The 26,520-nt window shown below is 47.3% G+C and overlaps 2 protein-coding genes across 3 annotated transcripts; one reads left to right on the top strand and one right to left on the bottom strand.

The window, feature by feature from the left end:
* The first annotated feature begins 974 nt into the window (after nt 1–974).
* TRAF3IP3 (TRAF3 interacting protein 3) lies at nt 975–23,268 on the top strand. Of its 2 annotated transcripts, XM_045787822.2 has the most exons (16): nt 975–1,188; nt 4,770–5,173; nt 6,811–6,955; nt 7,096–7,159; nt 7,407–7,431; nt 7,693–7,722; nt 7,816–7,911; nt 14,348–14,419; nt 16,598–16,738; nt 16,863–17,000; nt 18,081–18,216; nt 18,789–18,851; nt 20,305–20,364; nt 21,432–21,568; nt 22,393–22,506; nt 23,130–23,268. In XM_045787822.2, the coding sequence occupies exons 2-16, from the start codon at nt 4,829–4,831 to the stop codon at nt 23,220–23,222; spliced, it is 1,659 nt and encodes a 552-aa protein (XP_045643778.1). In that variant the 5' UTR covers nt 975–1,188; nt 4,770–4,828; the 3' UTR covers nt 23,223–23,268. The 2 variants fall into 2 exon arrangements, with proteins under 2 accessions (XP_045643778.1, XP_087714021.1); XM_087857895.1 differs by lacking the exons at nt 21,432–21,568; nt 23,130–23,268 and having other exon boundaries at nt 977–1,188.
* On the bottom strand, nt 19,846–25,616 carry C2H1orf74 (chromosome 2 C1orf74 homolog). Its single transcript, XM_045787823.2, has 2 exons — nt 25,458–25,616; nt 19,846–24,762 (listed from the first exon to the last, which is right to left on the bottom strand). Exon 2 carries the CDS (start codon nt 24,665–24,667, stop codon nt 23,876–23,878), a length of 792 nt encoding a protein of 263 aa, XP_045643779.1. The 5' UTR covers nt 24,668–24,762; nt 25,458–25,616; the 3' UTR covers nt 19,846–23,875.
* Between the last annotated feature and the right edge of the window lie 904 nt (nt 25,617–26,520).

A 26,520-nucleotide genomic window follows, 5' to 3' on the forward strand; every position in this document is an offset into this window, starting at 1 on the left:
CAGGCTCCGGGATCTTGAGCTCTTGTCTCTCATCCTGCGGGAATGTGGTTTGCCTTCAGTTCTAGTGAGAATCCATCCTCTGTGCTTTTCCCTGCCCACTCCTTGTCCTTTTACTTCTCAGAGAATGGGGGAAGTAGTAGGCACCGAAGAGGATTGTGACATACTTCCCACAGCTATTTAAAAGTCTCATTATACCCCTTACATGTGTCACGCCTTAGAATTCATAGAAGCCGTACTGAGTGGACCGCTCAGACAGGGTTTATTGCACACGGTTACAAAGCTACTTATTAGTTAACTTGTCCTAATGCAGTTCCCTCTCCACCTTCTTATCCTGAACTTCTTGTGAATTTCCTGACAATATCATTTGCAATAGTTTCTTTTTAATGCACAGAGATCAGTTCTTTCTAGTTTTTTCCCAAATTTCCTAGTCAATTGGAAATTTTTTTTTTATGAGATTCTGTCTGCTATTGTTCCTATCATTCCTTAGCCACCTACCCATTACCTTTTCACACCACCTCCCCCTCATTGCTTCAGAAAGGAGCAAATTTGGAGCTGGCCTCATTCCAGAATTCTGAAAAAGATACCAGGTACTTTAGAAGAGCAGAAACTCTTTACAACTCTTTAGGACTGGGAAGAAGTAACCAGAGGAAAGAGAAAACCTTTACACAGAGAGCTACTCGATATACATGAAAACCTATACTGGGAACGTCTCTTCTAGGTCAAAAAGGTATTTTCCTCCTCAGAGAAAACTGCAAGGTTTGGATGTGACCCAGAGTCCCATCCTTGTCTACTTTTAGAAAGGGATCCGGATTTGAAACCAACTGAAAGCTCACACCGATCCACTAGCCAGAGACAGGGTAGCTGGGGTGCCCAAAGATGGGAGGAGCTCCTGTACCCAGCCCCAGAGGCCTCCAGGGCTCAGGGGCCCACTCAGATTGTGCCCAAGCGCAAGAGAGAGGAACTGGGGTGAGCAAGCACTGTGGCTTTGTCTGTTTCCTGTTTCAGTAAGGCTGCTGTGCAAAAAGAAAGACAGTGCTAAGAAGGGAAATGCTAACGGGGCCCAGAGCCATGGATTGAGAGCTTGCACTTTACTCAGCTGCTGTCCTGCCCCATCTGAGACCAGAGCCACGGTCTGCCAAGAGCTGGAATGCTTTCCTGAGCTGTTTGGTTTGGAGCCTGGGACCCAAGGTAACTGAGGAGGAGGACGTTTTTGTGTCCAGTTTGGGGGCCTCCGACTCTGGGGTGGGGAAGATGATCTGTCATCTAAGCTTCCTTAGGCTCAAGGGGAAGACACAGAAGTAGATGGGTTAGTTTAAGAGTGTTCGGGGTGGGGTAAGCAAGAAAGCGTCCTGCGCTGGGTCCCAGAGGCACTAGCCATGGCCCAGGGGTCTAGCTTCGAACGCTCCTCTGCTCTGTCCATTAGAGTAGATTAGGAGTGAGTCAGGTCCCAGCTACCCAGTGATGGGCATGAAGTAAATGACTTTTGACGGTTGCCTTCACAGTAGGAGTCCCCAAAACAACAAGCTGCCTGTCCACAGCTTAGGTGTAGGCCCTTCTCTCGGCTACACTGGGAGCTCTGCACTGGACGGCCAGACCTATGCAGGAAGCCATCCACTGCACACACGGGCAGGAAGTAGGAGCAGACTTGGAAAGGTGGCGACTAACCACTGTCAGGTGAGGGCAGCACCCTGACCTCTCCTTGTGGCAGGATGCCCTAAGCCCATCTCACCTCCTCCCCAAGCTCCACATGGGGCCTGTCATGCTGCCAGATGCCAGAAGGCCTGGGCAGTGGTCCAGTGACCTCTCTTTGAACCACACAGAGACCAGTTCCCTTTTCGTTTGCAGCCCGTCCCTGTCAGTCAGCCATCCCACATGGCTTCTTGTGTTTAAGCAAATCACAACAGTCAAGACATCCCTGAAAGCTGCGTGTGAGTCCACTCAGCTGTGTGCACCGAATCCTTATGGGGGTGGGGTTGGGGGTCCGGGAATGCTGCCTTCTGTAAGGAGCCATCTGTACTGCGAGTCCCTGCTTGGGTAACAGGTCCCAGGGTCTGCCCCTCGGAAGCAGAGTGAGGCTGCCCCGCATGTCCGCAGCCTGGCAGAGTCCAGGGAGACCTTCTCTCAGGCTCCGGCTCCTCCCCCACAGTCCTTTCCTCCTCACGGCAGGAAGGTGGGAAGATTCTCCATAATCACAGGCTTTGCCTCCTCTACAAAGCCCTCAGATTACCTGGAGCCAAACAGGGAGGGGACCTGGCAGTCCATGTTTTAATGGTGGGATGCAGATAGGCTAGACACCGATTCTCCACCCCACCTCTTCTTTGCCTTTCTGCTGGGCCTAGTTGAGACGGCAGTTGTGTCCAGATCACAGAGAAGTCCTTTTTCCTCGTAGCCCACACCCAGAGGTCAGATGAACCAGAGGGGTAAATATGATTTCAACCCGAGGCTGCATCCCCTCCACATAGTAAACAGCACCCCTTCAAAGAGAAGAGGGTGGGGGACAGAAGGATGAGGCATTCTTGATCCTGGGGTGCTAGTCTAGCTGGAGGCCTTGGTCTTACAGCACCAAGGCTTTAAGAGCCAAGATCAGCAAGACCGGGGTAAGAATAATCCTAGCTCAGCATTGTAAAAAGCTAATGTTTATTGTGTGTTATGTGCCAGATGCTTGATGGGCATTTTTTCCTTTAATTCTTATAACCTTACAAGGGAGGTTGTGGTCCTCTTTTATTAATGAAAAAACTAAGACTTAGAGATGCTTAATAGCTTGTCCACAGCACAGAGGTAGTAGATGACAGAGTCAGGATATGAACCCATGCAGCCAGGAGCCAGGGCTCTCCCCCATCTAAGGCAGAATAGCCAGGGGCTATGGCTTAGGCTACTACAAGGGTAGATTCTGGACATGGAGCTCACCTGCACATAATCCTGAGTCTCCTCCATTCAGTCATTTATAACTCAACATGAATGGGCCTTCTGGATGCTGTTCTGTTTTTAAATAACAGAAGTGGCAGGTGGGATGTCAGGGAACCCTATAGAGTAGGAATGAGGAGAAAAGCCTAAAGAAAGGGGAGAGCTATCCAGGAATGTGATGAGAGCACAAGCATTGACACCTCACAGTTCTGCTTGGGGTCTGCACTGCCCAAGAGCAGAGCATGCCCCTCCAAGCCTTGAGAGTCAGGCATTTGAGAGCATGACCTTGTAAGATGCCTCTCCTGGAGTGAGACTGCCCTACCCAAGAATGACCCCAGGGAATGAGTGGTATGACCAGAGACGGAATAAGAATCCTGCAGAGAATTCTGGACTGAGCCAGATGGGAAGCAAAGTTCCAATGAAAGGACGGAGAGGCTGCTACCTGTTGAGTCTGTTTGGCCTATAAATAAACTCAAGGGGCCAGAGCTGGTAATTGCCTGCTGGTCAGTGAAGCTGAGATGCCCTCTGACCTATCCAGAACTTGGTTCCGCAGGCAGTGAGTAATGACATCATGGGACAGAGAGGATAAGCAGAAGCTGGAAGGGGGAGTCCCTCTTCCTTCATCATCCAGTGGGCTTGACTCCAGTGATCAGTGGAAGCAGGGCACAGAATTTCCAGTGCTCAGAATCTGCTCAGCCAAGTCCAGCCCCAACTCAGCCAAGCTACCAGAGGGTTCTAAGAGAATAAACAAATTTGCAGAAGGTAGGTGAGGGAGAGTGAGAAAGAGAGAGAAGGGCAGAGAGAAGGAAGAAGAGGTTAAAGTTTTGGGTTCTGTGAATGGCAGGTAAGACTGTAAAGAGGCAACAAGTATGGCTTCTACACCAAGTCTGGTTCCCTGGGGACTTGCGGTGACTGTTTGCATTTGTTTCATTTTTGTTTATAATAACCTTATTGAGGTATCCTTCGTGTGGTTGCTGGTTTTGATGGTATGATCTCTGTTTGGGTTAAGGAGAGCAGACCTGGCAGCATTCTTAGCCCTAACAGGGAGGAGATTCTAAAACATGGAACCTTCAGCCTGGGGAGTTATTGAGCTGGAAGCTCTGAAATGGGTTTCTGTGAACACTGGGAAGATGGCAGGTACTCAGCCAATCCTGGTTTGAGTTGATGTGCTCCCGAGGGTCAGAGCCCAGTGCTGGGCCAGGAGTGGATAGCAACGGACCAATGTCAGGACTCCATGACTGGAGGAGTTAGCAAGGTTTCCCTCCTAAACCATGCCCAGGACCAGGCTCAGAAGCTAGTTACTAAGGGCCAAGAAGACAGTAGTGGGTGGTGGTCACAGGACTGGACCCAATTTGGGGGGTCTGGTTATCCCTCCAGGCCTTGAAAAGAGTCACTCACCTGTTTTAGCATCAACTTGGGCCAAGAGAGCAGTGAAGATGCTGGCTTTCCGTTTAGATTGGAGAACAGGGAGCCAATTTACCTGGTTTTCTAGAAGTCTCTGGAAAATGAACATATCCCTATCTGCCATCTAAAAGGCTATATGCTCATGACAATTTTCATCAATTATTTCTCAGGTTTTCCTGACTTAGAGGCAGGGTGAGGTCAAGGAAGGTCAAGGAAGAAATGGTAGCCAAAGAGATCTTTCCACTTTGCAGAGGAGGAAACATAGGCCAGAGGAAAACAAAAGTTAGTGTAGAGCCTGGACCCAGGAGTCCTGACTCCCCAGTTCAACACCATCACCTCGTCAGTTTTCAACCCACACGTATGAGACGCTGTGCTATTTCTGCCCCCTGGTCCAGGGAGATAGTCATTTTTCTGCCCATCTCCTGACCCCTCCCCTTCTCCTCCCTCTTGGCATTTGGCAGACCCAGGCAGCTATTCCAGGAACTGGAAGCCAAGCACAACAGGTGCTCAGGAGTTCATCATGATCAGCCCGGACCCCGGGCCTTCCCCTGGCTTGGCCCGGTGGGCTGAGAGCTATGAGGCCAAGTGTGAGCGCCGGCAGGAGACCCGTGAGAGCCGCCGCTGCCGCCCCAATGTGACCACTTGCCGCCAGGTGGGGAAGGCACTGAGGATCCAGCAGAGAGAGCAGCTCCAGAGAGCGCGACAACGGGAGTTGTTCAGGAGGAGGAACCTGGAGGTGGAGGAGAAAGGCAAGATCCAGAGCCCCAGGGCCAAGGAGCGAGGTCCTTCCAGGAGGCCAGGCCAGCCAACTGACCTCAAGGAACCCTTGTCTTGGGCCCACAGGATCTCTTCCACTCGGCAGCAGGTGGGTCATGTCAGGGGACACGCTGCTCTGGACAGGGGCAGGGGTACTATGCCACGTGGGTGGGCTCAGACTCACTAAAAAGCAATCTAAATTAAGTTCCTGCTTCCTCAGTAATATAGTTTCTCCCTTAGCCACTTACTCAGAGATTTTTGTTGTTTGGGGCTTTTTTGTTTGCTCAGCTATTTTTTTGTTTGTTTGTTTGTTTTGCACTTGCTTTTAAGGAAGAACAAAGAATTTTAAACAATTCCATTGCTAATTCCTAGTTATCAGTTCATATTTGGGCAGTCTCTACATACATCATTCCACAGATATTTATGGAGTGCTTACTGTATGCCAGGTACACAGGCCCATCTTCTTGGTGCCCCCTCTCAGGAACACACACACACACAAAGCCCCCCCCCCTTTCGTCTTCTGTGAGGCTGTTGCACCCACCTACCTTTTCTCTTTCACTTGGACCCTTCCATTTGTACTAAATTCATTCAGCGAAGGTTTTATCCGGTCCAGTAAGCTTTCCCTGGCTTCTCTAGGCCATCTCTGCTCTCTGTGGTCCTTAGGAGGTTATAAATCCTCTCAGATGGTGTAATGACACTTAGAGAACCCATCGTTCCAGCCTGGGAAGGAGCAGTGCTGGCAGGAATCAGGGTGTGCTGAGATGACCTAAGGCAGCAGACCAGCCGTGTCTTCCCACCCACGTTGTGAGCACGTTGACAGCAGGGACCGTCCGCTGTATTCCCTGGAAGTCTCTGGCCTCATACCCAGACTAGAAGTTCGGTCAGGGCTTCTTAACTAGAGGACCCGTCATCCACAGCAGAGGGTGCTGTTCAGAAAAACGATCCTTGAGCTCGATCGTGAAATAAAACTGGGTACTTTCTATGGCAAGAAGGTTTCTGAATGCTTTTTGTTTAAAAAAATTTTTTTTAAGGAGAAAAAGAACAAAAACACATTTAACTAAAGAATTTCACCTAAGCCTATCGGTTATTGAAGTTTTACTGGGATCGAGTCAGTCTGCAGCATTGGCTGCCACAGGCATCCCCTAGCCTTTTGGTGTTCTGTTAACAACCGTAGAAGTTTTGAGTGTGTATGAAGAAAATGTAAACACAGAGCGGACTAGATTGTGACAACTGCTACTACACCCCTTCTTACACATCCCTGCTCTACTGCTCTTCACACAAAACCTCGGCAGCATTCCAGCCAGCGCTGAGAGGGAGGAAGCCCCCTCTCGAATATGGAAGGGACCTGAGACCATCGACGTCACACAGACTAAAGATGTTTACAGGAGATGGAGACCTGGTAGAAAAGGCAGAGTCTGACCCCAGACGCCCTCACTCTCAGACCAGTTCTCTTGCCACATCACTATGCTGGCAGTGTAAGTGGCTGAAACCACACAAGGTAGACCAGGGATTCTAGAGAAAGTCAGGAGAGACAAGCCCAGCTCCCCCTTTGCCTGGCCTGGGGAGGACCATTCCCACCAGCCAGGAAGAGGGAGTGTGGAAGCAGGGAGAACTTTGTAGTTCTCAAGGTTTGAAAGGCTTACTTTGGTTTTCTGGACCGGAAATGTTATCACTGGTTCATCTTTCTGCAGTCAGCTGCAGAATCGCACTCTAACAGGCTTTCAGCATCCTCCACTTGCTTTCCAGGTGTCAGGGACCAGCTCTGAGGTCTTTCCAACCCAGAGTCACCCTCCCTCAGGCACGTGGAGGGATCTGGCTGACCGCCCCTCCCAGGCTGGGGAACTTTCACCAAAGGACTCTCCCACCAAAAAGCCACCCCGACACCACCGTGGTAAGAGCAGAGCCTCCCTCCCTCACTGGGGCTTGCAGAGAATCTTGCCAGCAGACTCAGCTTGCCGGCAGTGGGGAGTCCCTGTCCCTTCCCACTTCCTCCTCCATGGATTCTGAATCACCTTATCCTCTATCGCTCAGGCACTCAGACAAAGGCAGAAGCAGCCCAGCCAACAATTAAGAATGATGCCAGTCAGCAAACCAAGTGAGTACCTTCCATGTTCCTGCCCCCCCATCCATTCCTCTCTTCTAAGCATTGCTTGAACCCTCACCCTGTCTGTGGAGAAGGAACACAAGGAACTTCCATATGCATGTCAATTGAGAGAAAGGAAGACCTGCCCCACCCTATTGGCTCTTCAGAAGAGCTCAGACAGGGAATTGACTCACCACCTCCCGATGGGCTCATTTCTCAGATCCATTGTCATTTCTGTTGTTATTTCTTCTCTTCCCAGTTGCGGAGTTGCCGTTCTAGATAAGGTAAGAAAATCCTCACTTTGAAGGGGTTGACTCAGATGGTATCTCAGCTCCCCCAAGCTCTGACATTCTGGAATTCCATGGTAAACACAGCTAGGATGGAGGGGCACCTCTTCCTGGACACAGACTCAGGGACCTGGAAGGATTCTGTCTGAGCCAAGGAAGAACATTCACTTGACACAAGCCAGTCCTGGCTCAGGTTCTGTGTTCCAGGATTTCAGGGGACCTAGAGTCTTCTTGAACACCTTTTTTCTTTCTCTCTAGGAAATCATCCAGCTTTCAGAGTACCTCAAAGTAAGTAACATGTGAACTCTCCCTTCAGCTCCTTCCCCCATCGACTCCATCCTCTTCCAGGTTAATCATACCTTCTTGCGTTTTGCCCCCCAGGAGGCCCTACAAAGGGAGCTGGTTCTAAAACAGAAAATGGTGATTCTCCAAGACCTACTGTCCACTCTGATAAGGGCCTCGGACAGCTCTTGGAAGGTAAGGGAATGAAATCTTTGTTGGAACAAAGCTCATGGGCTTCTATTCTTCTTTCCATACTATTCCAGCAAGAGAAGAGGTTTCTCACTACTGAAGAGGTGAGGTAGGAAGTGCTAAGACCTAGAGGTCAGATGTGTCACAGTAAATATAAGGGAAAGCTCAGCTAAATCCAGAGTCATTTGCTGGGGTCGTGCTACTCCACACCCAGGGAAGACCCAGAACCAAAACTGGCAAGAACTCCCATTTCTCCATTTGTTGGAAGAAGAGAAGGAAGATCCCAATACATTTGCTATTACTGACTGTGGTAAATGTCAACTTTTTTTGTACGGGATTCACTCCAATATTAACTGTAAGCCATCATACTCCTACTATTCAGCTTAGACATCAATGAACAAGTGAGAAGAGATTTTAGAGATCATGTAGTCTAAGTTTTCTCATTTCACCAGTGAGGAAACTGAGTGTCAGAGAGGTCAAGTGACTTGCCCAAAGTCACATTGCTAGTTAGAGGCAGAACTGGAACTAAAATTCAGACCTCTTTATTTTAGTCCATTCGTTCCACAAGTATTCATAGATCATGTTCTCTGTACTGAGCACTGGAAATCATGACATTAATTAGTCAGGGTTCCTGCTTTTAGAGAGCTTGTGGTTTCATCAGGGAGACAGATGCCTAAACAATGCAGAGACCGGAGAAATGAAATAAGAGAAATGTTTTCAGGATATAATAGTACACAAGACGGAGGGAATGACTCTAAAGAAGAGAACAACAGGGAAATATTTATAGTTACATAAGTATTTTCCAGACTAATGTAGAAGCAGGAACTATATTCTAGGCTGGGGGTACAGCACAGGTAAAGACCTAGAGGTGTGATATAGTCTAATGCAGTGGGTTTGCAACCTTTCAATCTCAGGACTGCTTTATACTCTTTAAAAAGTTTATTGAAAACCCCAAAGAACTTTTTATATTTACCATATTAGGATTTACCATATTAGAAACAAAAACAGGAATCTTAAAATGTGTATACATTTTAAAATAACAATGGTAAACTCATTACACATGAACCTAAATCACCTATTTTTATGAAAAATAAGTATATTTTTCCAAAAACAGGGAGGGATGTAGCATTGTTTTACACTTTGGCAAATCTTTTCAAAGTCTGAGGAGAAGACTGCTAGATTCTCCCATTTCCACCCACTGTAATACGTTGTTTTGGTGGAAGCATAGGAAGGAAAATCCGGCCTCAAACAGATACGTAGCTGGGAAAGGAAAGACCTCATAGAACTTGTGAAAGGTTCTCAGGGACTCTTCGAGGACCCCACAGTGGAACCCCCTAGACTATGCTATTCAGGGAGCTACGCCACTCGAGCATAAAGCACCGGTACAAAGAGAACGCACAACCTCGCAGGCCTCCATGAACATCTTACCCTGCAGCACAGATGGCTTGTATGTGGACAGAGAGATGGGCTGCGAGGGTGTGGAACAAACAGAGAAGTTTACAGTGATGTAAGAGAGACTTCCCCAGCTCAGTCCTCCTTCCTCACGCGTCATCGTTCTGGGATTAATGTCTATGTTCAGGGCTCCTGATTGTCAAGGAAGTCGTTTTCATCAGCAGAGCCGGAGCCTGGGACAGACAGCTGTGCGTGCCAGGTGGTTTCCGGTGCTGAACTAATTTGAGATCATCTCACTCATTTATTCGAGAGACATTTGATAAGTTCCAACTATGTGCTGAGCCCCGTGCCACAGGGACAAAAAGAAGTAGGGCTCTTGCTCTTGAGGAGCTCACATATCAGCCAAAAGAGAGAAGCGTGTAGTAAATAACCCCCATGCGATGTGATAAAGCCGTAACAGTGGTTTCTAAAACGGGACACGGAGGAAAGAGAAGGAAAGTTATTCTGCCTGAAGTGGAACAGAGTAGGCTCCAAAGGAAAGGGACCACTTGAGCTGGGTCTGGAAGGAGGCATCGTTTACCCGTTACAGCGGTAGGAATGGTGATGGGGAAGAAAAAAAAACAGAAAGGAAAGGGTGTTTAAGGTAAAGGAATCAGAATGATCATAGGCCTCTGTGTAATAAGCCATTGGGCATAGCGGAGTGTGGCTGAAACGAAGGGATCGTGGCAGACGAGTTCCAAAGACAAGACCAGGAAGGGCTTCGGGCAGGTCTCTGGAATTATGAAGCTTAAACTTTTCCCGTTGGACAGGGGATCTCAAACTTAAACGATGCAGAGACTCTTTCCTAAATGAAAGGTGTATGTATCGCAGATCCACGAGAATACATGCTACCCCTAGTTTGAGAAACCCTGCTCCAGGCATTCGGCAGGGAAGCAATGGGAGGACACGGTTTTCGGGTTTAAAGGCGTGTACTCAGCAGTGTTGGGCTCATCCTCACCAGGAGTCGTGCTCACGACGGCAGCATACACGCTAAAACAGTTGCGCAAGTGAGCCCAAAAGGATCAGATCTGTGTTTTGAAATGTTCTCTGACAACAATGAGGACCATGGCTCCGGGTGGTGTGGAAGTGGCCAAAGCCGTGGTAACTTATATCCCAGCTAAGGCGCACTCAGAACACAAGTCATGGCAGGCTTGGCAGGAACGGGAAACATTTCCAAGGTCACCTCTGGCGGCAGTTTCACTCCCCAATGGGCACACAAGCCGAAGTTCCTCTGGTTGTGGTTTCCTCCCTCCCTTCTTCCCACCCCTCCCTATACTCACCCTTCTTTTCTTCCTCCTCCCCACCAACCCCCCAGTTTCCTGTTTTTCACAAAAATAGATTTTTCATTAAGAGTTCTTGCTTCCCCCAAAACAAATTAATCCAACCCTCCACCCCTGCCATGGAAGCCTCAACTTCAATGGAAGGACAGCCCCAGACTGTGGTATTGGGAAAACTAACTGGAAGAATGTGACCAAAACGGGGACTGATATTCAGCCCAGTTCAGGCCTTCATTTTTTCCATTTGGCCCCTATGATTCGAATCTCAAAGTTCACATGCGGGGGAGCTCACCACAAACTCTGCAAGAACCCCAAGAATGAGCTCCCTCCATTGCCTCCCCCTTAAAGCTGACTCTGGGCCTATTGGAGGTGATGGGCCTAGGGCACTGCCGACACTCCAGAGCTGGGTCCAACCTTCAGAACAGAAACAATTCGGGCAGAAGAGAAAGCAAGCTGTCAGTGTTGGGCAATACAAAACAGGAGCAGGGCACACTTGGGTTTTAAGTTCTGCAAAGTGGAAACGAGATCTTGAGATGACAGCACAGCAGGGGATTGGCTGCGAGCCCTAGGCAAGCTCTGCTAGAACAGAGATGAACTGTGGGCTGGCGCTTCTGCGGTGAGGTGGTAGTGTTTCTGGAGAACAGATCAGAGCCTGGGGAAAGCCAAGCAGAAGCAGGAGCTGAAGCCCTCAGACCAGCACCAGGTGTGTATGGCCTCCGTCTTGCTCCCTTTTCCAACCGGGGGTACTGTGCTCTCTGAGCCCTGGGCTCTCGGGGGACAATTCCCCAAAAAAACGTCCACAGTTGGCCTGTAAAGAGTCTTTCTTTCCACATACTTACCACAGGGCTTTATGGGGGAGGGGCAGGGACGGGGTGGGGGGGAGCTGGGGCTCAGACCAAGAAACTACATGCCCCATTTGCAACAACTCGGCTACGACTGTCTTCCCTGCCTCAGGGAGTCTGGGAAGGTGGAGCTATGGGCGAGAGATTTTTTCAAGCCCCAGCCTTGGGTGGTCCTTCAGCCCCACTGCAGGGGCTCACCTGAACTGTCTTCTATTCCATCGTCAATGGAAAAGTACTCTGGGGTATGGCTAAGATACAAAAAAACAGTTGAGAGAGGCAAAATATTAGATTAAAACCATAGTAAGGAAAAGAGAGGAGCCACCCAAAAAGGGTAGGAGACGGGGGAAAAATGTAATGAGATGGCTTTGGGCATGACTGTTTTCTTCTCGAAGTACAGCAAGATAAACCTTTAAACTCAGTGGGTTTGATTACATTCTGCCATAGCAAGAGTTTAGGCACAAGGACAATGCAGAGATCTGAACCAGGAAATGGGGGTACAGGAGTTGATTTCGGGACCCGTGGATTGACAGTGAACAGGCCGCTCAGGGGAATGCAGCCCTTCTACCAGTTAGGCCAGAATAGTGAAAGTCTTTGTCCATCTCTTTTATCTGTCCCTAAGCCCTGTGGCTCCTGGAGATGCAAAATCCTGGACTCTCAGCTCTCACACGAGACATTATGAAAAGCATTAATAGCAGGAGGCACTTTGAAAAATTATTTTTGGCAAAGCTTTTTGCTTTTGCAAAGCCCAGCTGAGTAATACAGGAAGCAGAAAGGGTGGGGGCGCCCCCTGGCTCCTAGGGTTAGAAGAATCAGCCAAACAAGATCAAAACAGGAGCTGTGAGATACCACTTCCTGCCTCCCCCAGGTGCCCTGAAACTCACTGAAGGGGACAGACCTCAAAACAGAATCCCCTCCTTTGCACCAGGCCATTGTAGACCAGAAACATGATGAGGGTTCCAAACACCCAAGCCGCCTGACTGAGAGGGGATATGGCATCTCAGGCCTGGAGAGAAATGTCATTTCTAAACCTGGCAAGTGTCTTACAGGGCCTGGTTGGAAAAAGTCAGAGAAAGAATATGAAAATCGGTTCTTGCTAGAGACCCACGGCCTTTCCTCTGGGAAATTGGCTCTCATCGATGGCACCCTCCCCTCTCCCCAGCCCCCTCATACACACAATCTTAAGTCAGACTCAGGGCTGGAAGAACAAAACCCTGCCCTGGGAAAAAGGGAGACCACTACAGGTGGAGGAAAGAACAAAGCAGCAAGGAGGTTGTTAGCTACTCAGCTGAAAGACTGAAAAACTGAGAAACAGATAAAGCTCTAACAGTCTGCCTTTCTCCACCTTCACTCTTAAGATTAGTGTCTCTCTTGGAATGTCCAAAATGGCATGAAACCGACCCTGCTTATGAAGACATAGAACATGGCTTTCTGGGAAGCCCTTTTACCACCACCACCACTCCCCACATACACACACTCTGCCTTAATATCTCTCCTCCATTTCCTGCTTTCTTGAAGAATTTCTCATCTTTTTTTAAAAAAGATTATTTATTGATTTATTTATGTGAGAGAGGGCACTTATGAAAGAGAGTGTGAGCAGGGGGAGGAGGAAGGGCAGAGGGAGAAGCAGACTCCCCACTAAGCAGGGAGCCAGATGCAGGGCTCAATCCCAGGACCCTGAGATCGTGACCTGAGCCGAAGGCAGATGCTCAACCAACTGAGCCACCCAGGCGCCCCACTCTCATCGAGTCCAGTGTGTGTGTGTGTGTGTGTGTGTGTGTGTGTGCACGCACACGAGTGCGTGCATGTGTGTGTGTGTGTTGGGGGAATGCCTGCGGGAGGCGAGGAGGGGAGGTATTAGTTTGTTAGGGCTGTGCCATAACAAAATACCATGGTCTAGGCGGCTGAACCAACAGAAATTTCTTTTCTCACAATTCTGGAAGCTTCAAGTCTAAAATCAAGGCATTAAACAGGGTTGGTTTCTCCTGAGGCCTCTCTCCTTGGCTTGCAGATGGCTATCTTCTCCTGTGTCTTCACATGGTGTTCTGTTCTCTTCTTGTGAGGACACCAGTCATATTGGATTAGAGCCCACCCTAACGACATCATTTTAACTTATCTCTTTTTTTTAAGAATGGGAAAGAGAGAGCGAGGGGGAGGAGAGGGGCAGAAAGAGGGAGACAGAGAATCTCAGGCTGACTCTATGCTGAGTAGGCAACCTGACTCGGGGCTTGATCCCACAACCCCAAGATCATGACCTGAGCCAAAATCAAGAGCCAGACACTCAACAGACTGAGCCACCCAGGTGCCCCTTAACTTAATTATCTCTTTAAGGACCTTATCTCCAAATACAGTCACATTCTGAGGTGCTGGGAGTAGGGATGTTAACATATAAATTTGGTGGGGAGGCCTTGGAGGGGGAGGACAGAATTCAGCCCATGACAGGGGGTAAGGAAGGGAATGTGGGGACTCCTTTAGTCTTACTGGCCTATACTTTAGAATAAAGGTTCATATACAAGACTGAGAGAAGGTGAGGAATATAGAAGTGCCTAGACAGACAAGGGAGAGTGGTAAGGAGGAAAGAAAAAGAGAGAAGATTTCCTTCAAGTAAACTCCTACAATGATATCCTGAACCACCGGATAGAGAACCTCAAGGTACAGAGAGGACTTGGGGCCAGTCTGATTCCTCCTTCTCCTGAGCCAGAGAAAGAAGAAAAGATCCTCTTCTACTCAAACATCCTTTGTCATCTTTCCTCCTCCCTACCTCCTGAAAGAGTTCATTTCCACAAACATTGCTTGAGCACAGACCATGTTCCAGGCAGTAAGCTGGAAAAACAGAAGAAAACTCTGCATGCTATATTTTGGCCCAAACTCATTAACTCATCCCATTTGCTCTAGGGCCAGCTTAACGAAGACATATTGAAGGGCAAACTGAGATCTTTAGAAAACCAGCTGCACACCTGCACCCAGGTAAGCATTCTGGAAGACACTTCCAGCCCAGGAATCTAGAATTAAAGGAGAATGCTTGAACCTCTATCCTACTCTCTAGAAATGACATCTGATAGAGATGAATGCACCCATTCCTACTCACTCAGTTCTTGCTTTGCCGTTTTCATTTTGGTCCCCAACCCACCCTCTTCTCCTTTTTTCCTCATGTTCTTCCCTTCGCATCCTGAGAAGGAACCCCAGCATCAAGTACTTTGCCAGGCCCAGGGGAACCTTAGAAATACCTGGAAGTGTAGGGAGAGGCCCTAGGTAGAGTCTCACCAGATAGACCTTCATAGGTCCCAATCTTTGAACACATAAATTGGATATTATAATAAAAACTTGCAAAATGATTTCCATTCCGTGGGCAACTTTAGTCTAGTAGCAATCCCTGGGGGAAAGTAAAAGGCTACGACTCTTGGCTTTTTTATGGCATTGTTATCCGTCTTCACTAAACTCTCGATTGGCCTGATCTTGGATTACAAGAGATAGAAAGAAATCAGCTTCACACTTGAAAAGTGGTGGATTTCTGACAAGTGGTGAGATGTCGGATAAAAGAATGAGGTGAAGCATGTAGAGTTCGGGAGGTAAGGTAGACCTGGCTGCACGGTTGGGGTCTTATGGGGAACAGAGTTTATATACAGGTTTGCTGATCCACAACTTTTATTTTTTCAGTATGGCCTGTTTTGTCAGACTCTTATGAACTAAATAATGCCAACCAGGCTCATAAAATACTGACATGTACTCTGGAATGCCAGTCTATTCATTTTCAATGGGGGGTAAAGCTGGCCAGCATGAGTAAGTCCCCTAACTGGGATATACCCATGTATGACCTCAGCCAGCCTGGATCTGGCTTCTAAAGAAAATTCCAAGAACATAAGACCCACTCACATTTAAATCCAAATTTTCAGATGATTCCAAAGCTAAATGGAAATGATTTCATATTGATCCTTATTCAGTGGGATAACCCAGAGTTGACAGTAAAAGTTGCCTGACTTCCCCAGAATCACAGGGCAAAAAGACGAAAGGGATAGGGAAGGGAAGACCCTAAGTGAATTTGCAAAGCTGCTCTTTTCTTAACTCCTGAAGCCAAGACAATCTTTTTAATGCAAATGTATTAATTTGAAAACATTGACAGTACTAGGGATTGCTCAGATCTCTGAAGCTACAAATATTAAAAAAAAAAAAAAAGCATGCTTTCTACCTTGAAGGAGTTTACAATCCCATAAGGGACACAGATGAGTCAATAGAGTGGGAAGATAGAGACTTACAGAGGCTACTATGTGAACACTAAGAAAAGCTACCTTTCTGGGGGATAGGGGTGATTGGTCAAGATTTATCCGAATTTACATGATCCTTGGACTGAACCTTGACCATGAGTAGAAGTTAACCAGGTGAAAAGGGTAGGTGAGGATCCGCTAGGCAGAAGCTATGTGGAAAAAGGCAAAGGCCAAAATGCACAATGCTTAGGGCATCTGCAAGCAGCTCAGTGTGAGTGGAAGCAGCATCGAATCAAAGTTTGAGCTTATAAGTAGGAGCCATGCCAAGGAATTTGTACCCAATCCTTAGTCACCGAGAGATTTAAACAGGGAGTGACATGATCAGATTTACAACCCTCTAGCTTCAAGGCTTGAAGATAGAGAAAATATTGCATTGACCCATGTAATAGTATTATTGGAGTCTGAACTAAGGAAGTGACAGGAAGTATGGAGAAGAGACAGATATGAGTCGTTAAAAAGGTTGATTTGACAATGCTCGATGAACAACTGATCAGTGGGAGAAAGTGAGAGAAATCAAGGATGACTCCCTGGTCTCAGGCTTGGGAGACTGAGTGGGTGATGATGCTGGTCACTGAGGTAAGAAGCCCAGGAGAAAGGAGCAGGTTGAGAAAGATGACTTGGCTTTGGAAATGTTGAATTTGAAGTGCCCTTGGAAGGCCTGGGGGAGGGCCAACATGGCTAGAGCATTGTGTTAACCCCGCTTACCTCCCTCATCACCTGGGACCCTCTCCTTGCCCACCTCGAGCCTGGAAGACAGTCCACCAGATTACTGGTATCTCTGCTCTGGGAGCAAGGAGCAAATTCTTTTCCTTTCTGTATCCCAGCTCGGGGATTGGCACACAGAAGCTCAATATGTGTCTGTTGAATTGCACCAAATTTACAGAAATACTCCCCTTGGGGAATGAAAAAGGTGTTACTGGAGATGGAAGACCAGAAAAACAGCTATGAGCAGAAGGCCAAGGAGTCACTGCAGAAAGTGCTGGAGGAGAAAATGAGCGCAGAGCAGCAACTGCAGAGCACACAGGTGCAGGGATGCTGCGTAATCCTTGGGGCTGGGACCCTGGGGTGGCTCTGGGCAGCATGGGAGCCAGCTGCACAACTCCGTGGAACCCCCAAGGCACCCTCCTCTTGTCTGAACACCCCCTCAGCGGTCCCTGGCTCTGGCCGAGCAGAAGTGTGAAGAGTGGAGGAGCCAGTACGAAGCTCTGAAGGAGGCCTGGAGGAACCTGGGGACCCAGCACAGAGAGCTGGAGAGCCAACTCCATGTGCTTCAGTCCAAACTGCAGGTACCAGGCCCTGGGGTGGTGAGAAAAGGCTTGTGGGATGGGGGCAGTGACAGCAGTGAGGAGAGAAGCTGCCACTGGGATGGGGGTTCCAAAGGCAGCCTGAGAGCATCTGGCTTTTAGTTCCTCACTCACTGCCCACTTTGTACCTGACTTGCTGTTTGGGCCCTGAAATCTAATTCATCAGCCTACTGTCATACTCCAACGACTCTCCGCACCCCAATCCAGCAGAGCATTCAGCTCAGAAATGCCCACTACTGGCACAGAACAAGCCTCACTAACTTACTTAGAGGTTGAGTATTGACTAACATCGTGCCAAGGTGATTTTTAAGCAATTATAGACCCTTGGCATTCTCAAGGGTTCCATCATTTCCAATCGGTGTTACCTTGTCAAAGTTAACTAATCTCCTAAGCCTCAGGTTTCTCATCTCCAAAAGGATGCTAATAGTAGTATCTACATCATAGGATTGTTGTAGGATTGCGGTAATCTATTACAAAGCAGTAGCAAAATTCCCTCAGGGCACAGAGAAGCCTCCATACATATTAGCTATTTCTCATCATAGATTTTATTTACTTGGTTTGAAATTTTGAGGACCCACACCAAAAATTTACCTTTATCATTTTACTGAAGCAGGCACCTGAGAAACCAAATTCGTAAGACGGGGTGTGTGAGTCTTATCAAAGGAGTGAACCCAGCTGGCCATGACCCAATACCCTACAGCCACATCTCTCATGAAGGCCTTTTTCTTTTGAACCTTAATTTTTTGAGAAAAATGACCCTACCAAAGGAAAAAAAAATTGACAGTGTTAGAACGAGAAGTAAAGACAATGTGAAGACACCTTAAAAAGTGATGATTTGGTATTCTTTCATTTGGGCCTGACTCAAATGAGTTCCTTGTGAAATATCAAAAAGTCTGATCCAATGTGAGGAATAGAACAGAGGGAAGAAACAAAAAAATCCCAGTTTCCATTTCCCTAATACTCCTTCTGTCTCTGAAATTCTAGTTTTCCTCTTCCATGGGATCTGTTTCCAATCTCTGTCCCAGCACTGACCTGCTTCTGTGTCGGGCCCCCTCCTTACAGGGAGCAGACAGTAGAGACCTACAGATGAACCAGGCTCTGCGACTTCTGGAGAATGAGCACCAGGAACTGCAGGCCAAGATTGAACACCTGCAGGGGGACAGAGACCTGTACAGCTCGGATACCCAGCACCTACAAGGTACTGTTCTCGGAGGCCTCTGGCTGAGCGAGCTCCAGAAAGGAGGCCGGGTGGAGGAGAAGGTCTCAGTCCTTGGTTGGCTTTGTGATTTCATTTTACCTCGAGGGAAAGGCAGGGCTGTTTTAATCATGGAGGCCTGAAGATGAATTGTGCTGCGCTAGTGGGTCTGGTAGTATTGGCCGGCTTTTCCAGCCAGTCCCTCGGAGCCAGGTCACAGCAGTTCCACTTCAGTCACCCGTGCAAGGCTGCATTTCTAATTTGGAAGGGAAAGGTCAGTTGAAACAACAAGGCCCAGTGAAGGTCCCATCACTGCCTCTGTGTCAGCTGAGACGATAAAATCACGGGCAAATGCAACTCTTGATTCAACCTGATGTTGTTGAGGCCAATGACATCCCAGGTCCTCGGGATCTGGTTTACCTCTCCAGATTGGGGACGAGTAGAAGAGGAACCTCAACTTGGCACACATCAGAGGCCATAGACAAGACAGCACCTACGACTAACTCCCCTTCTCGGGTGTCGGGTTCATTAAGTCTTAGGTTCATCTATTTCGGTTTGCATTATTTCATTTTCAGATCAACTGAAGAGGTCAGAGGAGGAGAAACTGGCCCTGGTGGCCAAAGTACAGCAGCTGCAGAGTAAGTTCCCTTTCCAGATTCTCAAAGTACAACAGCTGGCTCTTTGGTGTTCCTGGGGCTCCTGCCCCGCAAAAGGCATGCAAAGGAGGGGCCTGAAGCCCAGTCTTTGACATATCCTACCTCTGTGCGTTTTCAGACCTTCTTGGAAAGTGAGGTCATTTAACAGCTCTTCACAAGTTAATATTGGCTTGCTTTTTTTTCCTTTTCTACTTTTCTCCTTCCGTGCCAATGATAACCACCCAAATTTTCCCCAGAATTGCCATTTCCCCCAGATTTTCAGATTTTAAAAAACGCTGGGTTTTCTAAGGCAATTATTTTATATATTGACATTCATTACATAATGAGTATGTTCTATAGACTTCTGTCATTAGGAATGGTTCAGAAAAATCAGCTCACACTGCATGTGCTTTAGTCCACTTCAAAACTACCTGTTGGGGCCAAACAGGAAAAGGGACTTTTCAGAAAAAAGGAAGCAATGGCCAAAAAGCTGGAGAACCTGATTCGATTAATAGCTCTATTAATCACCTTAACCTCTGACACCCCAACAGAGAAGTTCCATGCAATGAATATTAAGGGTAAGGCAGCCCAGCAGATGCCGAGCACCCATAGGGCAGGAGCTGAATGGGCAAGGAGTCACTTCAAAAATCATGCCTTTATGTATTCCCCTACCAAGTGCCAGGCACCTCAGACACACACACTGAGGATACAGTGCCGAACAGAAGTGACACAGCTCCTTCCCTAATGAAGCTTACATTCTAAGTAAGCTCCACAATAAAGTATGGAGCTTTTAGGAACAATTAAGTATGTGTCAGGTAGTAATAACTGCCATGGAGAAAAATAAAGCAGGTTAAAGGGGAACAGTTGCTATTTCATACAGGGTCATCTGGGGAAGTCTTTCTTCTAAGGTAACAGTTAAGCAGAGGCTGAAAGGTAAAGACATGGTAGGAAGAGATAAGAGGATGATGTATTCATTCACAAAATACCACACACTGGGTGACTTAAAAAACAGAAATTTATTTTGTTCTGGAGGCTATAAGTCCAAGATCAAGGTGTCGGCAGGGCTGATTTCTTCTGAGGGTTTTGAGGAAAGGATGTGTTCCAGGCCACTTTCCTTGGCTTGTAGATGGCCTTCTTCTCCCTATGTTTCTTCAGATGTCTTCTAACTAGTTCTGTGTTGAAATTTCTCCTTATAAGGACACCAGTCATATGAGATTAGGGCCCGCTCTAACATCCCAAAATACTTGATTACCTCTGTAAAGAACCTATCTCCAAATAAGGTCACATTCTGAGGTACTAGGGGTTAGGAAGTCCTATGAGTTTGCGGGGGAAGGACACAATTCAACCAATAACAAGACGGGAACATCTTGAATAATTAAGGTTTGAAGCAAAGTTCTGAAAAGACAGTTTGCAGTAGATATGCTAGTTTAGACAAGTTCTTTGTGTTTTCCCACAGGTCTGCTCCAGAATCAATCCTTACAGCTTCAAGAACAGGAGAAACTCTTAACAAAGAAAGGTCAGCAAATTTACTTCCACAAATTCTAAGCTAGTCGTCTTTCCTTGCCTGTCTAGAGGCAGGGGATGGACTACATGAACTCTTGGAGTCCCATGCAGTTCTAAGAGTCTGTTAGGTCAGGGATCCAGGGGAGCTTTTTAAGGACTGAGAACACTTTAACCAGTTAGTGCCTATCCTGAGAGGTATATAAACTGTGAAAAGAATTTCTACTCTCTCTGAAAACATATGTCTGTGTTGAACATTTCAATAAATTGATTTTGAACTCAGGGTTTAATGTCAATTTTTATACTTGACTTTCCAAGTCACATCCAATTCCCCAAGTCCACACCATGTTGCATGCAACAACCACCTCACTGCTAGCCCTCAAGAGTCTGCTGCCTTAGCTCCCTTAGAAGAATTCATCATGTGTGTGGGGTTAGAGGGGGGAAGTTCCTCACTTATGCAGTCCATGTGGTCTTTTCTCATCACAATCACCATGTAAAAGATAAGGCAGAAATTATGATACCCACATAGTATGGGTAAGAAAATGAAAGTCTGCGGTCATAAGAATTAAGGACACAGCTAGGACAACAATCCAGAATTTCTGACTCCTAGTTCAGTGCTCTCTTCACCAAGACTAAGACTGCCATGTGGCTCAGAAGCCATCTCTAACCACAGGAAGATGAATTCTAGGAGAGGACGGCCATTCTCATGTCTGAAATGAGGCCAGAAGGGAGAAGGGGTTAGTTATATTGAAGCATCCAGCAAACCTACTAGAAATACCACAAAAGAAAATGGATTAGTAAGTATTCTCTAGAAATATCTGCCACTAAACAGGACTAGGGATACAAAGAAAAGTAAGATGCCAACCTTGCCCTCAAGGGGCTCAAAGTCCAGCTCCGTGTCAAGACTGAGCAGGGTCCCAATGGGAGGAAGTGAGAGAATTCTACTCTATGCAGTCTCATCAGGGACAGGTCCTCCCTTGTTCCCTCTCCTCCCTTCCCCTCACTCCAGGCTTCTCTCAGTGATAGGGCCCTCCCTCAGAGGTGTGGACCTCACCATCACTGAGAATTTGGCTGCTTTTTTAGATCAGGCTTTGCCTGTGTGGAGCCCAAAGCCCTCCCATAATGAAGTGGAACCTGAGGGTACAGGGAAGGAGAAAGAATGGGATTTCAGAGACCAGCTGCAAAAGAAGACTTTGCAGCTCCAGGCCAAGGAAAAGGAGGTGAGACGGTGACCTCAAGATAGTGAGGGGATCATCCCACAATGGTAGGGAAAACTGCTGGGAGGCAGCCAGAGAGCAAAGATTTCAAAGTTTAAATCATGACTGGATGCCAGCAGGTATTCATCTGCCTTTATAAAATGTCTTTGCTTTTGGGATGATTTGTCAATCTTTTCCCTTCTTCATTTATACCAACTGCTATTCAAGGTCTTATTAAATAGTTACCTTTTGTAAAGTCAACCTAAACTCAAACACATTTAATAAACATATTTACCCCTCAAACTTTGTCCTAGAGTTATCTTAAAACTTTATATATATATATATATATATATATATATATATATATATATATATATATATAGTGTCTTTTAAATAACAGAACTCTTTCCGTCTACCGACTTGGAAACATACATATCCCCAGAAGCATTCACATGCAACTCAACTAGGTCCTGGTGAAGACGCTACACTAAGATCACTCCCAGGTCTTTTGTGCTAAAGAACTTCATTTTTTGAAGTTTACAAAGCATTTGTAAATGCCCCCATTTACAAAGCACTTGCACATACACAATCACATGAGAGCACTGACATGTATAATATGTAATATTATAATATACATTATAATCAATCATTTAAATGAACACATTCCAGAGAAACTAGGTGAGACAATCAAAAGGCAAACTGAACTTCTGAGAAAAGCTGGGAAGAGAGGATGGTGGTAAAAATTCCAAGCAAATGAAGGGGTAATTCACATGGGGCCCTTGCTCTGACCTGGGCTCTGTCCCAGAAGGAACTGGTGGTGATGACGTTGGTGGTATTCTCCCCCCCAGTGCAGAGAACTGCATTCGGAGTTAGACAACCTCAGTGATGAGTATCTCTCCTGCCTGCGTAAGCTGCAGCACTGTCGAGAAGAGCTGAACCAGAGCCATGAGCCGCCTCCCAGAGTAAGAGGGTCTATCCTCCCTTATCGCCCTGGATGATGGTGGGATGGTTCCTCCTTTGGCCAGATCTTGCAGATAGAGTTTATCAGCCTGTGCCAACATCTGGCCAGACTGTTCCATTCAACTTGGTTTATATACTTGACAGCATAGCCAGTGTCAGCAAACACTGGCTCATGCATGCAAGCCTAATTTTTATGGAACTCTTGAGCCTGAAGGGAAAGACTTACTATTAGCTAAAGCATGAAGTGGTACTCTTTTAGCCTATTATGAGCTAGTGGCAAGAGTGATGAGAGTAAAAGTACTAAGGGATATGAACAGAGAATAATATAACTTTGCTGAGTTATTTTCCATCCTTGATTATTCTTATCAGTATTTAAGTATCTGGCCCATGCTGGGTATGGTTCCCTGAGCTAGTAATCCTGGCTTAGGAGCCAGTGACCAGCAGTAAAGTGGTTTTATCCCAAGGAAGGGACCAAGTAAGAGAGACAGTGATATAAAAAGCTTGTTCTCTTCTACTGACCCAAGGTTTTCCACTGGGCTAGGAGGGGAAGAAGGAAGATTATTTTTGCCTGTACCTTCTCCAAACAACCCATGGCCTCTTTCTCTCCCCCACCCCCTCCTCACAGAGGCAATGTGGGCGATGGCTCTCGATGCTGATGGTAATGATTGCTATAGCACTGGCGGTGTTCCTGGCCAACAAGGACAGCCTGATGATCTGAATCACGTGTGGCAGCTGCTTGGGTGAAAATCTGAAGCAAGAAATTCAATAAAAAACTCAGAAGGTTGACATACTTTAAAGTGTGGGTTTCTCCACCTGAGATTTCTGACTTTGTTATTATTTTTTTAACCTACTGTAAAATAAACAAACTTCACCTAATAGTCTCTGTTCCTCAGAACTCTTAGTTTACCCCTGAATGACATGTCACATCACAAACATAAGACATTTGAGCACCCTAGTCACCTCCTTAGTCCAATTCAGTTGGTGGTATATAAACACGCAGTAAAACCTACCTAGCGCTCCACTTTCTGGCAGGGACTACCCACGAGGCCAGGTATATTTACAGCTACCACACAAGAGTATACTACTCGTCCTCCACCACCCTTTTCCACAATCTCTTTTCTCCTATCTCCTATCCAGTGAAAAATCAACAGATATCTCAGCAAAGTCAAGAGGACTCCCTAGTACAAAAATGGCAAATATGTACGATCAATGCCACCACCACCTATTCTCATGCCCGCTGTGATGTGGACAACTGATTCCAGCATTTTCCCCTAGTGGTCTCAAGACGCTCTGAATTGGTACTTGAGATGCCATCCCTGAGCTAGAGCTGATCATTTACTGAGTACCCTCTACACGAGAGAAGAGTTAAAGTCAGAGAGCCACTGCTGGCAGCGTGACTACCTCAGAGGAGATGCTCAGGTCAGCAAAGTCATTCTGAGTCCTACATCGAGTTCTAAGGTCTTTCTCCCAAGTATTTAGAATCTCCCTCAGGGCTGGCAATAAGCTCTCTGGGACACTAAAGGAATAGAGCAAGACTGGGGCATGACCACGCAGCCATGAGATCCGGGCAGTGAATACCCGTAGTGGGGTCAGGGCTAAGCAGTTGTCATCTCCCTGGTTCAGATGAAAGGTATATGGAACAGGATAGCCCAGGAGGATCCCAAACACGGTACACAGATTCCAGTCTGAGGAACGAAGTCTGCTGCAGGAGACTGCCAGGGATAGGTCCTTCTGCAGCCCTTGCAAATGCGTGATGATCTCAGCCATTAGGGCCTTCAAATGCTGAAGCTGGTCCAGGGAGCAAATACAAGGGTGAGGTTGGGAGCTGGAAACATCCACAAAGGCTATGGTACCAAGCAGTCCCTGCTCCAAGTGCTGACATACGTGCTCAGGACTGACAATCAAGCTGTTTTCTCCAATCTCAAGGATGTGAAGTCCCTGGGTCAGGAAGCCCAGGCCCTGCAGTTCCTCCACATAGCTCTGGAGCTCTGATGCCCCTGCACAATTGTAATCATACAGCAGAGCTGGCTTCAGTCCCCGGGCTACAGCCAACACCTCTCCAGCTAGGTGAAGGCAAACGGCTTGGGGTGGGCACCGTCTCCTTCCCATGCCCAGGGTCTGCCGAGCAGCTGCCACCAGTAACTGAGGACTCGGTGCTGACATGGGATCTGGAAGCAACGTCAAGCAAGGCCTCCTTACCTAGCTACAGTTCCTTCCCCTGGGCCGCATCTCTGAGCTCCAGACACTTGAGCAAGGGCCTAAAAACAAAGCAGTAGCAGGAGATTATTAACACCAGTCAGTGACATACCAAGAAACCTGCCAACAACATTCCCCTAAGTTTTACAGCATCTTCCAAAGATCTTTGTGTCCCTCCCTCTGCTTTGAAATGCTAACCCAGATCAGACAAGATGGGATCGTCAATGCTGCCTGATTTTTATGGTTGACTTAGTCTCCCTTAGTCCTAAATTCATGTGTCTTTCAGGTTTTATGGCTAAGCTTTCATTCTCTCTGATTTCTTCTAAATTTTACCAAACTACTTTCGCAGATTCGAACCTTAAGAGTTTGGGGCAGAGTAGTGGCAGAGCTGTCTTTGGCAAAATTCCGGGCATTTTACCTAAAACTGCCCTTCTGAGGCAGAGTTCTAGGTTCCAAACGCCCCTTTCCACTGCCAACGTCCCCTTACCTTCCCGCCAAAAGCTGTAAGAATAGCGATCTGATTAATATACACTAGAATACGGACCTACAACCACTGCACCCTGGGACGTAAAAATAATAAATACAATCTGTTATAACTGCAGGACGGCTGTATTTTACTTTTGCCGGCCCGCCTTTCCCTTCTGGCCGACATCCACGGACCTTCGGAAGATGGGCTCACTCCAATCCCCACACCCAGTGCTGAGCATATTATAGTGATTTGTTAAATGAGTCAGAGGTCTGTCTCACACACACATACTTTCTGCTTTCACATCCGCTGCAGGTTCGCGGGCTCAGAAGCGCCTTCACGTTTCCTGTTGGTTGCCGAGAAGACGCCGAAACCCGTACGCTCCGCCGCTACACGAAATCCCTCCTAACGCGCGGAGCTTCAGGTCGGCGAAACCGACCTAGTGCGCATGTCCAACACAAGCTCTCCACCCATTCCCCCCCCCCCCCCGCTTCCCGTGACGTCATCCAGTCCGCCCGCGCGCCTTGCGTTAGGACCTCCCGCCAGGTTGTGCCGGAAGTGTGGACTCCTGCAGTCCGGCCCTTTCCGGCCAAACAGAAGCCGGCCCGACCCGTCTGCGTAGGGACGGGGAGGGGCGGAAGTGCCCGAAAGAAGGCGGGACCTGGCAAAACTAGGCTGCCGCTGCCCTCACGTGGCTTCGCGTCGTGTTACTACGTCTGGGAAGCCGGAGAAGTGCACACAGCGCGAAAACACCTTTTGTTTTCACCCAGTGCACCATGCAATGCGCAACTAATGAGTCATCGAACTTTACATCGGAAACCGGGGATGTACTGTATGGTGACTAACATAATATAATAAAAAAACATAAAAAAAAAAAAACCTTTGTTTTGTGTCTGGGAAAATGCAATTTCTTCTCCAAACGAAGCTTATCTCGAGACAAGCGACATGTTTTGCAGAGTGTCCTCACCTGTGAGTGGACCAACAAAGTTAGTTGTCTGTTTACTTTGATCTGCCTAAATCTTAAATTTGAGAGGCTGAATTCTTAGAAGTGGGTGCACAAGTGCTGTCCTGTCCAAGATTTGTCATCTCTAAGTAGGGTGTGAAGGGCATGAGCATTATTCACTCGGAATAAATGTGTGCCAGGCATGCTTCTAGGCACTGGCGGTATTACAACATACAGAATAGACAAAAACCCCACCTTCAGGGTGCTCAAGTTCGAGGAAATCAGTTTTCTGACTTCACGTGAGAAATGAGCAGAGACAGGCTTTTCAATCAGGCCAGTAGGAAGAAAGTGTTATTTCACTGAAGGGTTAACACCTCTGAACTGCCAGCTATAGGGTAAGAATTTCTTGAG

The sequence above is a fragment of the Ursus americanus genome, chromosome 2, assembly GCF_024610735.1.
Source record: "Ursus americanus isolate L20-20 chromosome 2, mUrsAme1.1.p, whole genome shotgun sequence".
Classification (NCBI taxonomy): domain Eukaryota; kingdom Metazoa; phylum Chordata; class Mammalia; order Carnivora; family Ursidae; genus Ursus; species Ursus americanus.